Source organism: Epinephelus moara, chromosome 8 (assembly GCF_006386435.1).
Source record: "Epinephelus moara isolate mb chromosome 8, YSFRI_EMoa_1.0, whole genome shotgun sequence".
Taxonomy (NCBI): domain Eukaryota; kingdom Metazoa; phylum Chordata; class Actinopteri; order Perciformes; family Serranidae; genus Epinephelus; species Epinephelus moara.
The window spans coordinates 45,146,617-45,161,616 of record NC_065513.1 but is presented as its reverse complement, the minus strand read 5'-3'; the positions used below and the strand labels follow the sequence as shown (position 1 = coordinate 45,161,616).

Genomic DNA, 15,000 nt, shown 5'->3' with positions numbered 1-15,000 from the left:
CCAAACTGTTGGTAGTTTTTGTTTCAGAGTTAACGACACGAGTCTCCACGAAGTAATGAACTACAGTTTGGTCACATGTCGGTCACTGCTCCTCAACACAGTCAGTCACCGCTGATGTCAGGACGGTGTCAGTGCTGAACTGTGGCACCTGTCCTCCGGTTGCCCCTGGTTACCACCATTAACTTGGTCAGCACCGTTGCTGTTAGCTGCTAGCCGCCAGCTCAGCCACCTCCATGTTGAGAGCCATGTGCAGACAATCCCATCCCTGAATGAATGTCACACACAGCTCCTTAAACTGGTCCCAGTTGGTTCTGACTGGTTTAAAAACCATTTGACAGTGTTAGCAGCAGAACTCTGGAACAATGCCGACGTGTCTGAACCTTCAGACGTCCTGACTGATTATTATCTGATAATAATCTGAAGAGTTTTCTGAAAACAAACCATCTGTTTTTATTTAAGCTGATGACATCACTGGGAGGTGGAGCAGCTGGAGCTGTACTTCCTGTTTACCTGGCGTTATACTGAAGGTGTTCCTTTAATAATCAGAGACGGTGTGTTTGGGTGTAAATGGTCGTGAGGTTCCTCTGTGACGTGTTTAAATATTTTACGATGATGTATAAAATGTTATGGGAGCGTTGAGGAGTGACTGGAGGAGACGCAGACGGCCCGTCCTCGGTGTGACACACGTCTGCAGCTGACTGAAGGACACCTGCTGATCTATTTATCCTGCCTGTGTTTGTGTAACGTGATTTCCTGTCGTGGTGATTCTGTTCTGAGCTGCATTCAACGCCACACATACCGCAGCGTCTCTGTAGCAGTGGAGTGTGTTCGCCTTAGTGTCAGCATGGACTCTGTAGTTACAAAGTGTGTCGTGTGATTTCTTTAATAACCAGTGACGTGTTGCACGTGTTGCTCTGCGGTGGCGTGTTGAACGCAGCTCCACACACACACCTGTGATCGTAGGTAGTTTCACTGTGTGAGGTAATAAAACTTTAATGTTTACATCATATATGAAGAGAATAATGTACCATATTAATATATCTGTATCTATTCAACTGAAATATGCAGTGGCCCAGACTGTAGTGTGCGACTGTGTGTGTGTGTGTGTGTGTGTGTGTGTGTGAGAGGGTGAGTGTGTAGTTGTGTTGTGTATCTTAGTGTCATGTGATCAGGGCCAACAGAGACGTGTTGACATGAATAAAGTTTGTGTGAATGAAGACGATGGCTGACGAGTCTTTTGTTTCAGATTAACCACCATGAAGCTGCTGTGTGTGCACCGTGTCATTATGGGCTGTCCCACACCACAGATGGTGGCGGCTCTAAAATGGTGGTCCTAAGCAGTGGCGCCATACAGGGGAGAAAAGTTAGGACAATTCAATAGGTACAAATAAATATAAAATATTAAACGATCATCATTAAGATTTTTTTTTTCAAATATAGTAATAAAATTAATGATCTCTCTGTTTTTACTTGTGTTTGGCAGTAACAGCTTAATATCCCCATTGACCAAAAAGTGAACATCCATATTGACGGACCACCCCCCTGTATCTGCAGGAAATGGTTTGGTCCTGTCTTAGCGCACTGTGACGGTGCTTAGTAGCAGTCAGCAGCTGCACTAGAACACTACAGTCATCATCATGCGACCTGGTACTAACAGAAAATCCAGTTTGTGATCAAAGACAGCCTGGGATCAAATTCTGACAGTGTGATGCTGACACCACCTTCGTCTACTGACCAACCAATAGACATGCAGCATGAAATGAGCCAATCAAACAGACAGATAGCAGCTCGCCATGGAGGCAAAACTAAAGCGCTAAAAGAAATGTGAGGAAAACTTTGTGAAGCCTTGTGATGTGTCCTCCAGCTCTGACCATGGTCACATTAATAGAGGCGGAGCTACAGCTGCCAGGTGAGACACCTAGCAGCTGACAAACACACACACATACACACACACACACACACACACACACACACCGCAGTATATAGTGACCACTAAACTTTAAATTTTTTCAAACACTCTCTCAACATTTGTTTTTCACACATTTTTGGACATTTTATCAACATTTTTTTAGACACTTTAATTTTATCTTCTTGACATTTGATCAACTCTTTTGGACATTTAAATAATATTTTTTAAAGTCTTTTGAGCCGATGTGATGAACTCTGCTGATGAAGACTTTGACTCAAACTGCTGCTGAGTTTTTACAGTGCAGAGCTGCACCGTCTGCATCCTGCCTCCAGGTGGAGCTGGAGGTTCATTCTGACCTGAGAGCCTCCTCCTCCTCCTGACTGACTGAGTTCAGTTCAACTGACACAGAAAGAGGAAGAAGAGAAGGAGGAAGGAGACACACAGACAGAGACAGAAAGACAGAGACGGACGGACAGAGTGAACAACATGAGAGCTGAGGAGTGAACCGTTGCTGTGCTGATCTGACACTGCCTTCTGTCCATCTGTCCGTCCACCTGCAGACATGTCCTCGTCCAGAGGGGACAGTAAGACAGGTGAGCTGCTCTGTCTCATATGCTAACTGTTAGCCACCGCAGGCTAACAACATCCACTTCTTGTCAGTCTGAACTTTAACTGAGACGCTTTCACTGATGATGATGATGATGATGATGATGATGCTTCTCTTCCTCTCCAGCGTCCCAGTTTGTGTCTCTGACCATGAGGCTGAAGGATAAGCTCCACCCACAGAGGGTCAGACGCTCCGAGCGAATCAAACACACCCCGTCACAGAGAGTCAAACCGCCTGACCTCGACCTGCAGCACAAGGTACACACTCACAACTACACACTGCTACACACTGCACACACTCACAACTACACACTGCTACACACTGCCACACACTCACAACTACACACTGCTACACACTGCCACACACTCACAACTACACACTGCACACACTCACAACTACACACTGTTACACACTGTACACACTCACAACTACACACTGTTACACACTGCACACACTCACAACTACACACTGTACACACTGCACACACTCACAACTACACGCTGTTACACACTGTACACTCACAACTACACACTGCTACACACTGCACACACTCACAACTACACACTGTTACACACTGTACACACTCACAACTACACACTGCTACACACTGCACACACTCACAACTACACACTGTACACACTGTACACATTCACAACTACACACTGTACACACTGTACACACTCACTGCTACACACTGTACACACTCACATCTACACACTGTTACACACTGTACACACTCACAACTACACACTGCTACACACTGCTACACACTGTACACACTCACAACTACACACTGCTACACACTGTACACACTGTACACACTCCCAACTACACACTGCTACATACTGCTACACATTGTACACACTGTACACACTCACAACTACACACTGCTACATACTGCTACACACTGTACACACTCACTGCTACACACTGCACACACTCACAACTACACGCTGCTACACACTGTACACACTGTACACACTCACAACTACACACTGCTACATACTGCTACACACTGTACACACTCACTGCTACACACTGCACACACTCACAACTACACACTGCTACACACTGTACACACTGTACACACTCACAACTACACACTGCACACACTGTACACACTGCTACACACTGCAGTCCAAGGTACACACAGGTAGACCATGATGCACCTGGACTGTGTGTTTATTTTGAGCCTGTAAACAGAGGCGTTTTTTAATCAGACGGTGATGATGTCATCAGTTGTTTACAGTAACTCTGAATTAAATGACACAGAACAGTGCGGCGGGTCGATTCCTTCAGGTCACATGGTTTAAGATTGTTACTTAGATTAAATCGATATACCTATTGCAGTGTGATGACATCACTGTGACATCATCAGTGGGCTGATGGGACATGTTAAAGATGTGTGTGTGTGTGTGTGTGTGTGCACGTCAGGACGGTGGCGTGTTGGCGGACCAGCAGCGGGCCGTCATCAGCTCTCTGCAGTACTTCAAGGCTCTGGTGGACAGACTGGGAGTGGACAGACAGGAAGTGGACAAACTGGTCCAGGACCAGTGTGTGGTGGGCGGTCTGCTGGGCGGAGCCTCTGGTGGCATCCTGGAGGCAGTCCAGACTCTGGTCCAGCTGGAGCCACACCTGCACAACAGGTAGGTGACACCTGGTGACCTTTGACCCTGAACCTCAGTGGGGTGACGTGTCTCCTGACCCCGTCTGTCCTCTCTGCAGTAAGACTGTCTCTTGCTGTCTCACTCGTCTCTACTCGTCTCTGGCTGAGCTGATTCGCTGGGCTGATCAGGTGATGCTGCAGGGTGTCGCCAGCGGCAACAAAGAGTCCACAGCAAGCGTTACCACGGTGATCAGGGCGGTGCTGGACGGGGTGAAGGTGAGGACGGATGATGGACTGACACTGTGGGGACAAACTGTCCTCTGTCTGTCTCAGCAGCTGTGTTGTTGTCTGTCTCTCAGGAGCTGGTTCGATTGGCTGCAGAGAGAAAAGACGGCTCCGCCCCCTCATCTCCTTTCCAATCACAGCCTGCCGTGGGACAGACAGGCGGGTCAGGTGTCCAGCAGACATCAGACAGGAAGTCCACCTGCCAGAGTCCAGGAGCTCCTGCAGAGGACAAAGAGGAGGAGGGGACTGTTGATGCTCCTCCCAAACCTCCAATGCCTTTCACAGAGCTCCTCCCCCAGGTGTCCCCTCCACAGGTGTCCCTCAACCGGGTGTCCCTCCCCCAGATGTCCCTCGACGAGGTGTCCCCTCCACAGGTGTCCCTAAACCGGGCGTCCCTCCCCCAGATGTCCCTCGACCAGGTGTCCCTCCCCCAGTTGTCCCTCGACCTGGTGTCTGTCCCCCAGGTGTCCCCTCCACAGGGACTCAGGTGAGTCTGAACACGGACATACACCAGTTTGTGATCAGCTGTTTTGAACAGTAACCATGGAAACAGATAAAAACTGAATCATTCAGACACCAAATCAACGATTCAAACGTCCCATCAGCTGACGTCTTCGTGGTTGTTTGGAGCCATGACAGGTGGTTGTTGTTCACGGAGACGTCTCAGCTGTGACCGTGTCCTCAGATCTGTTGTTATCAGGTGCGTTCACACCTGTCCTGTTTGGTCACGTTGGTTTGTGCAGGTGTGAACACAACAACTTGACTGAGACCTTCTTGAAGAGGTGGTCTTGGTCCGGTTACAGACGAAGAGAACACGAACCAACTCTAGGCAGTTATACAACTTTGGAACAACATGAGTCCCTGATTCAGACCAGAGGAGACGACTCTAGAGCTGACAGCAGCTGACACACTGCTTTCATCACAACACAATATTATACCGATTCTGTGGACAACGACACGATGTTTGTTGATATCACAAAGTCTGTCACGATGTTGATTCGATGTGTTTCAGGGTCCTGTGATCGATACGAGATGACATCATCTGATGATTTAACTCGGTCTGTTCCAGAAGAAGCTGCCGCAGCTTTATTTTTCACGTTTGTCCATAAAAGATAAAAACAACACAGAAACAATACAAATAACTGTAATGGCTCCGCTAACACACAGAAAACAGCACATGGCGTGATTTTGCCCAGTAGGACCTGCTCCTGGACTGACACCGCAATCAACCAATCACAGCCCTCTGACATCATCAGTGTGCTTCTTCAGAGCTAAGCTAGTTTTACAAAGTGCAGTTACTGTGTGATCCATTTACGTTTGCTACGAGCGGTGAGACTCAAGATGATTTCGTAAAATGTTGTAACTTCCTGTTTAAATTGGCGATATGCGTCCCCGTTTGTGTTTGTACCATTTACGACCTTAACATAAACAAAGATGGATGCCTCCAAGAAAGCAGTCGTTCACATGAAGACTCAAATGTGCTAAACAATAGAAATAATAGTAAAGAGCAGAGCCACGTATGGTAAACATAGGGCGCAGCCATCTTTGCTTTCGTCAGTCTTTCGAAACTCGTGGTCCTCTGAGTTCGTACAAGGCGGTACGAGAACTGCCTCAGAGAGGTGTGTCATGACGTGTTGCTGCTGATTTTGCGCAGCTTCCTGTCTTTCCTACCGTCTTACTCACGGTAAGATCTATATAGAGCGGCCCAACAGAGTCCAAAGTAGCACTGAACAAACAACCTGTGAGCTACTGCAGGGTTAGCAGATAGCCAGCTAACATGCTTGGTCATGCAAACATGCATGTGTGTCACAGTCATGTTGTATTCAGTCAGTATTAAACTCACAGTCTGTGGTGTCGTGAGAAGAAATAAGATTTACAGTTTGTTAGGGGACAAATCAGTACAGCTCAGTATTTTGATGTGGCAGTATGATGTCATCACACATTGTTTTGTTATATAAACTATTTATATTACAAAGACAGATTCAACTTCAGGCAACTGCAGGCTGAAAACATCATGTGATCAAATGAAAGAGACGATGAACAGGTCACAATATATTTGATCTCAATACTCAGCACATGTTTAAAATCACAGTAATATCACATCATGATGTTAATGTTCTGTCTGACACGTGTCCCACAGTCTGCTGTTTACTTCTTTTCTTGAAGTATTAATGATTAAACCAAAGTTCAGATTCAAAGTTTCTACTAAAATCTGCTGAGTCATTCTTTGAGCCTGCTGGAAGTCATTTCAGGTTTGAATGTGATGTGTTTATTTTTTATCATAAATGAATGTCGATCACATCACAGCATCAGATTTTCATTTTGGATCAAACACTGAAAACTGTTAAAAACTCCACAGGTTGTGTTTGAGCCTGATGATGATGATGACGATGTGGTGATGATGATGATGATGATGATGATGATGTGGTGATGATGATGATGATGTGGTGATGATGATGATGATGATGATGTGGAGATGTGACGTGCTGAGCAGAGACGTGTGGCGCCAGCGTTGGTGTGAACCGACAGCTTTTTACAGAGCAGTGTTGACAGTTGGAGTTTGTGTCGACTCATCTGGTCGTGGATCTTTGGTCTGAACTGGACTTTAGGTTTTTATGTTAGTGGAACCAGTTTGAGTTTAAATCTGCAGCGTCGTTCTGACGTATGGTTTCTTCTCTTCTTCTCTTCTAAAACTGCTGCTCAGACGCATCTTTGTCTCTTTACGCTGAGTCATTCATCAGCAGCTGAACACGTGTCCGTGAAGAGGACTGTGGGACAGAACTGTGAGACAGGACTGTGGGACACACACAGGACTGTGGGACAGGACTGTGGTACAGGATTGTGGGACACACACAGGACTGTGGGACAGGACTGTGGGACAGGACTGTGGGACAGGACTGTGGGACAGGACTGTGGTACAGGATTGTGGGACAGGACTGTGGGACAGGACTGTGGGACACACACAGGACTGTGGGACAGGACTGTGGGACAGGACTGTGGGACACACACAGGACTGTGGGACAGGACTGTGGGACAGGACTGTGGGACAGGACTGTGAGACAGGACTGTGGGACACACACATGACTGTGAGACAGGACTGTGGGACAGGACTGTGAGACAGGACTGTGAGACAGGACTGTGGGACACACACAGGACTGTGGGACAGGACTGTGAGACAGGACTGTGGGACAGGACTGTGGGACAGGACTGTGAGACAGGACTGTGGGACACACACATGACTGTGGGACAGGACTGTGAGACAGGACTGTGAGACAGGACTGTGGGACAGGACTGTGAGACAGGACTGTGAGACAGGACTGTGGTCTTGTTCTCAGAGCGTCAGCTGATCAGACGGAGCCTGAGCGGTCGACATGTTTGCAGCTGCGAGGAGCCACAGTCTGAGTGTGAGGAGCAGAAATAGAGCTGTGAATGAAACAGGAAGTAGAAAGAGTACAGAAATGAGACGTCGTCCTCCCCCCTCCTGTCTCTGCACTTCCTGTGTCTCTGCGCCCACTGAGCGACAGCAGGAAGAAGAAGAAGAAGAAGTGAGAGAAACAGTTAAGCGTCTCTCTGTTCCTTTTCTTGGAAACCAGCAGTTTGACAACATTTAAACTGTGACATCACTTCCTGCTGTTTGTTTATGAAACATCCTGCTGTTAAAAGCTGTGAAGAAGAAGAAGACAGACAAAGATGGAGGCTATGAGCTGCTCTCCGTCTCTGTGTTCACACCTCACAGGAAGTTAGCAGCTATGGCTAACACTGTTAGCATCATGTCGTGTCATCACAAACTGTTGTTCATGTCTTTATGTCCAGTTTGACTTCAGTAAAAGTGCGAACGCCACCGTGTACAAATACTGTGTAATAAATAAGTACGATAGAGCAGCGTCTCCTAAACCAACGGCCTGCAGCTGGATGACATCACAGCTCAGATATGACCATTAACAGATCAGACTGCACTACGTGTTCGTCTGTTCCTACAGTCTGTGTGTCACATCAGCTGATGGTGGAGTCATGAACACGTGCCGTGACCTGGCAGACAGACATGACACACTACATGCTGGTCCACGACCAATCACCACTGGTCGTCTTTCACGACGTGTGTGATGTCATCAGATTATTGTGGTCCTGTTATTATCATTACCTCAGTCTCTGTGTGTGTTCATGTTCCAGCTCAGCTGTTACTGTGGTAACGTAAAAACTGTCACCAGGTGGGCGGAGCTACATTTGAAGTACCACGTGACAACTATGACAGTCACTGAATCCTCCACAGGAAGTTCCTGCAAATGTTTCACAATAAAAGCCTTTTTAGAAAATACTGAAACGATGAGGGGCTTTTAATTTGAAACAGAAACAGGGAGTTTTGAGTGTGAGAATGATAAATGGTGTAGTGTGTTTGAGATGCAGCTGGTAGCCTCTGCAGCTGTGCTGAGTAAAGGCCCAGACACTATCCGTGAGTTTGATTCCTTTATATCCTCCATTATGAAGAAAGAACATTCTTTGCTAGCTTGATGCTAATGGCAGAACTCAGCAGGTTGATAAAGTGCCTCTGCTGTTTCCTCTTTACTCTGTGTGCTAACGTCCCTACAGGAAATATCTAAAAGGCTGGGCTGTTGTTGTCCTACAGTTTCCATGGCAACAGATCGCTCTCTGTTCCTATTGGTCAAAGTGACGGCTGTGACGGGAGAAGTCGTGGAAATCAAAGGAAATCAAACATGCTAGACTTCCTGTCGGGACGTCGTGAGGCGTCTCAGACGTGGCGTCGGTTGTCGTCTACTATGACACACTACACCAGATGAAACCATGGATTATTGTGTATGACACTCATTGTCGTTCAGTCTGAACCCGATGTTTAACAGTCACAGTCGTACCAAAACAACGTGAGTAGGTTTAAAACAAAGATCATAGTTTGGATTAAACAAACACCTTTGTAACCACGGTAACGTGACTACATGATCACATTTTTTAAATGGCTCGATGCTGACTTTTGATTTAATGCGGGACACAAACAGTCGTCTCCTGGGAAAGAGTCCATTCTCCCACCCCACACCCACACCCACCCTGACCCCGCCCTGACCCTGCCCTGACCCCACCCTACACAGACTCACTGTTTACACCAAGTCACATGACTTCCTTCTTTGTTCCTGTGATTATAACCAAAAACACCAGAGGGCGCCGCTAAACAATGGCTGTGTCCAAAATCACTCCCTTCTCACTAAATAGTGTGTTCGCCATTTTGTAGTGCTGTCCGAATGTTTAGTGTAGATTAATATACCCTATATAGTGGACTCATAGTATCCCACAGTGCAGCGCAAAAAGTACAACCGATGGTCACTAACCAAGCAATATGTACCATGATGCATTGCAGTGACGCCAGTAGCAGACAGCAGACACTACTGCTTTATGGGATGTGAAAAACAAAATTATCATGTTTAACTTTCCCCAGGAGGGGGCGTCATTTGACCACTGGTCTGACACTGAAAGTTTACATTGACAATTCAGAAATGATGGTTTGTGTATCTATCTTAAATATAAATGTACAGGCCTAGCATAATCTTTCACTTATGATTCTACGACGTCTTGCTAGTCTAGCAAGAGCAGCACATCTCAGCCTTCTCTCTCTGGTAATGTGTTTTCTTCTTATCAAAATTATTTTGATAATTGTAAGAAGGAACAAAACTACGGTGCCATTTGCTGGCATTTCTGCAACGTTTTCTTGTTTGTAAAAGGACCGTTTTTTATGGCGAGCGCGAGACATTTATGAAGGTGATAAAACGGCAGTTGGGGGTGGATTTACGAAGGAAAAAACGTTATTATAAACGGAGATACAAGTACAATTAAAAAGTTAAATAGAATAAAGCTTATGGTGCAGTGCGAGGAATTAATCAAAAGCCTCTAATATGTTTTAATAAAAGGCAACGGCAAGGAGACAAGGTGTTCAGTCTTGATTTAAAAGAACTGAAAGTGTATTTATTCATGTGGGAAAATACGCTCAGTATTATGTATTTATCACACAAATTAATTTATTATTTATTTCGAAAACCCACCAGACGACATCGCTCTGGCTCATTTTAATTGTGCGACAGTAATGACAGTAATGACGTACTTAACTATGCGACGGAGTAGTGTCCGAAAGTGTTTTAATGAGCTCACTATATAGGCAATTCCCGATACAGTGAGTAGGGAGTAGTGAATGATTTCGGACAAAGCCATTGACACACAGATATGGGTCCTTATTACTGATCATTAGAATGACCTTTGACTCTCATCTGTCTGTCTGTCTGTCTGTCTGTCTGTCTGTCCCCTCCTCAGTCCACCAGCCCTGCCACCCAAAAAACGTCAGTCGTCATCAGGCCCCGCCCACTGCAGGGTCGCCGTCGTAGCACCGATGAGACGAGAGCCTGAAGTGGACACACAGGTAAAGCACAGTTCATATCCCATAATGACACACTGATTGTCACGGTAACAGGGACTTATCAGTCAGCACATTTACTACACAATGACAGGTGGTTAAATTTTGTAGATGTTTTTTTCTACCTGTAGTTTGATGTCATGCATTGTGGGCGGAGCCTGAGAGCGTCACTGACATAGATCAAATGAAAATACGGTAAAGTACAAATACTGCACACCTGTACTCTGTGTGTGTGTGTGTGTGTGTTACAGGAGGACGAGTGTTTGAAGCGTTTCTCGTCTTCGTCGGCTGCTGAGGACACACACTGTGGTAACACACACACACACACACACACACACATTTCCAGTCAGCAGCAGAGTGTGAGGGACATCACTTCCTGTCAGTTGACAGAAACAGGAAGTAATGTTGGCTGTCTCTTCCTGTTTGCAGCAAGGCTCACCGCTGCCTCCTGCTGGACACACACACACACACACACACACACACACACATTCAGGGCTGAAGAAACTCCCATGATGGTGATGATGATGACACACTTTATTTTGAAGTACATTGAATTTCCAGCACAGAGCTTTTATTCTGAAGGGCTGTTTCCTGCTGTAGAGGAAGTGACACTGAATATATTAAACTGAAGACAGATGCGGATCAGGTGGGGACCGCTGATGTCCAACACCTGTCTCCAGTCAGTGTCTGTGGAGACGCTCCACCTTGTGACATCACAGCCTGTGACATCACACCCTGTGACATCACATAGCAGAGTTTCAGCTCTCAGGTTTTAGATTTGGGGGACAGATGGTCATGTCTGTCTCAGAGGAATAACACGCATGAATGTGTCTCGTATTTACGCTTTAATGTCATGTTTTATTATAAAGAGTTATGTAACTGTCTGTCCATCTGTCTGTCTCTCAGAGGACGATCCGGACTACGACTTCCTCCACACTGACCTGTCCTCCTCTGAGACTCTTCCTCCTCTTCTTCAGCCCTCCTCCCCCCCCCCTGCCCTGCCGGAGAAGACTCGTGCTGCAGGTGAGAACACACCTGAGCTACCTGTCTGTCCGTCCGTCCGTCCGTCCATCCGTCCGTCTGTCTGTCTGTCTGTCTGTCCGTCCGTCTGTCTGTCCGTCTGTCCGTCTGTCTGTCTGTCTGACTCCTCTCTTCTGTTCTGATCCACAGGAACCAACTCTCAGGCCCAGACTTCATTTGGGTTCGATCCTGCTGCCCATAAAGAGAGCCCCGCCCACTGTGATGATGTCATTGGTCCTGACGAGTCACTGTCTTCCCCTTTGTCCCCCAGCAAGACCCCACCTCCCCTCCCTGAGAAGAAACGACACAGTGAGTGAAAACAGAGTATGGTGATACAGGCTGATCAATGACTCATCAATTATCATCAATAATCAAGCTAGGCTAACAGCTTCCCTCTACCCCAGTCTTCATGCTAAGCTAGGCTAACAGTTTCCCTCTGCTCCCAGTCTTTGTGCCGAGCTAGGCTAACAATTTCCCCCTGCTCCCAGTCTTTGTGCTGAGCTAGGCTAACAGTTTCCCCCTGCTCCCAGTCTTTGTGCTGAGCTAAGCTAACAGTTTCCCCCTGCTCCCAGTCTTTGTGCTAAACTAGGCTAACAGTTTGTGCTAAGCTAGGCTAACAGTTTCCCTCTGCTCATAGTCTGTGCTAAGCTAGGCTAACAGTTTCCCTCTGCTCTCAGTCTTTGCGCTAAGCTAGGCTAACAGTTTCCCTCTGCTCTCAGTCTTTGTGCTGAGCTAGGCTAACAGTTTGTGCTAAGCTAGGCTAACAGTTTCCCTCTGCCTCCAGTCTTTGTGCTGAGCTAGGCTAACAATTTCCCCCTGCTCCCAGTCTTTGTGCTGAGCTAGGCTAACAGTTTCCCCTGCTCCCAGTCTTTGTGCTGAGCTAAGCTAACAGTTTCCCTCTGCTCTCAGTCTTTGTGCTAAGCTAGGCTAACAGTTTGTGCTAAGCTAGGCTAACAGTTTCCCTCTGCCTCCAGTCTTTGTGCTGAGCTAGGCTAACAATTTTCCCCTGCTCCCAGTCTTTGTGCTGAGCTAGGCTAACAGTTTGTGCTAAGCTAGGCTAACAGTTTCCCTCTGCTCACAATCTGTGCTAAGCTAGGCTAACAGTTTCCCTCTGCTCCCAGTCTTTGCGCTAAGCTAGGCTAACAGTTTCCCTCTGCTAACAGTTTGTGCTAAGCTAGGCTAACAGTTTCCCTCTGCTCACAGTCTGTGCTAAGCTAGACTAACAGTTTCCCTCTGCTCACAGTCTGTGCTAAGCTAGGCTAACAGTTTCCCTCTGCTCTCAGTCTTTGTGCTGAGCTAGGCTAACAGTTTGTGCTAAGCTAGGCTAACCGTTTCCCTCTGCTCACAGTCTGTGCTAAGCTAGGCTAACAGTTTCCCTCTGCTCCCAGTCTTTGTGCTGAGCTAGGCTAACAGTTTCCCTCTGTTCTCAGTCTTTGTGCTGAGCTAGGCTAACAGTTTCCCTTTGCTCCCAGTCTTTGCGCTAAGCTAGGCTAACAGTTTCCCTCTGCTCTCAGTCTTTGTGCTGAGCTAGGCTAACAGTTTCCTCCGCTTCTAGTCTTCGTGCTAAATTAGGCTAACCCTATCTAGAACAAACCTCAGCTCATACTGTTTTTGCTACTTCTAAATGTTTCTGTCCCTCTCTCCACCTGTCTGTTTTTCCACCTCTCTGTCTGTCCACCTGTCTGTCCTCAGTCCATCAGTACCTGCAGGTCTGTTCTTCCTACAGCGCTCAGGCAGCCGCCATGTTCTATCCACGACCTTTGACCCTCAGTGAGCGATACAACAGTAGGCAGCGAGAGGTGGAGACCACCTACCAGCTCTCACACACACACCTAGACTCACAGACGTTAGACTCCACCCCCTCACCTGAGCTGCTTCCTGCTCCAGTTCTACCACCGAAGAAGAGACAACAGGTGAGACCTGAGAGATGCAGAGATGTCATTTTGTCTTTGATGTCTCTCCCACAGGGACAAAGAATAAAATACATGTAGGATAATAATTCAGAATCTGGATCATATGGATAATTTCTAAAATAAAGCTAAAACTGAATTTCTATTATTAATTATAAAATCGCTGCGTTGATATTGAGTTCTTTTGTCGTCATCAGGACTCAGCTGGACCGTACGAAGAGAACCAGACCAGAGACAGGTGACAAACACACAAAGACAGACATGTCAACACTCACCTGTACAAACAAAGTCAGTGACGGTGTTCTGTTCTACAGTGTCCAGCAGGAGGCAGAGTATGGCAGGAGGAGCAGTAAGGAGCTGGAGGAGCAGGAGGAGGTGTTACTTATCGACCAGCAGAAGGTCCTCCGCAGAATCACATTCAAAACTCAGGTACAGTCCTGACCTCTGACCTCTCTGCTACAGTTCATTTAGCCACCCGTCCCCTGACTTCCCTTTGTCTGTCCCCTGACTGTCCTTTGTCTATCTCCTGACTGTCCTTTGTCTGTCCCCTGACTGTCCTTTGTCTGTCCCCTGACTATCCTTTGTCTGTCCCCTGACAGTCCTTTGTCTGTCTCCTGACTGTCTTTTGTCTATCTCCTGACTATCCTTTGTCTATCTCCTGACTGTCCTTTGTCTATCTCCTGACTGTCCTTTGTCTATCTCCTGACTGTCCTTTGTCTGTCCCGACTGTCCTTTGTCTGTCCCATGACTATCCTTTGTCTGTCCCCTGACTGTCCTTTGTCTATCTCCTGACTGCCCTTTGTCTGTCCCCTGACTGTCCTTTGTCTATCTCCTGACTGTCCTTTGTCTGTTTCAGGAGGAGGACGGGCCAGACGTGAAGGCAGCCTCTCCTGAGATCCTTTTGGTCTACGCCACAGAGACTGACAACAGCACTGGTAACTTCTTATCTCAATGCTTACTCTTAAAACGTTTCCTTTGACACACAGATTCCCATCGGAAACAAGATTCAAAGATTGATAGCTGATATCATGAACTCACAACATATAAACCTGTATGGGTAAAATATTAACTTGTGGCTGCTACATACTACCTTTGGGGCACAAGATATTACCTTTGGGGCACAAGATACTACCTTTGGGGCACAAGATACTACCTTTGGGGTGCAAGATACTACCTTTGGGGCACAAGATACTACCTTTGGGGTGCAAGATACTACCTTTGGGGTGCAAGATACTACCTTTGGGGTGCAAGATA

The 15,000-nt window shown here is 46.9% G+C and overlaps 1 protein-coding gene across 1 annotated transcript in view; it reads left to right on the top strand.

Annotated features, from left to right (window-relative positions):
* Positions 1–2,313: 2,313 nt before the first annotated feature.
* LOC126394650 (rap guanine nucleotide exchange factor 1-like) overlaps positions 2,314–15,000 on the top strand; it is a 19,883-nt gene continuing 7,196 nt past the window's right edge. Inside the window, exons 1-13 of the mRNA XM_050051583.1 lie at positions 2,314–2,502; positions 2,643–2,773; positions 3,951–4,162; positions 4,242–4,398; positions 4,482–4,894; positions 10,717–10,822; positions 11,068–11,125; positions 11,723–11,839; positions 11,987–12,145; positions 13,529–13,749; positions 13,944–13,984; positions 14,061–14,175; positions 14,603–14,681. Coding sequence (XP_049907540.1) covers positions 2,472–2,502; positions 2,643–2,773; positions 3,951–4,162; positions 4,242–4,398; positions 4,482–4,894; positions 10,717–10,822; positions 11,068–11,125; positions 11,723–11,839; positions 11,987–12,145; positions 13,529–13,749; positions 13,944–13,984; positions 14,061–14,175; positions 14,603–14,681 — 1,840 coding nt within the window. The 5' untranslated portion in view covers positions 2,314–2,471. The remainder of the gene's footprint in view (positions 2,503–2,642; positions 2,774–3,950; positions 4,163–4,241; positions 4,399–4,481; positions 4,895–10,716; positions 10,823–11,067; positions 11,126–11,722; positions 11,840–11,986; positions 12,146–13,528; positions 13,750–13,943; positions 13,985–14,060; positions 14,176–14,602; positions 14,682–15,000) is intronic.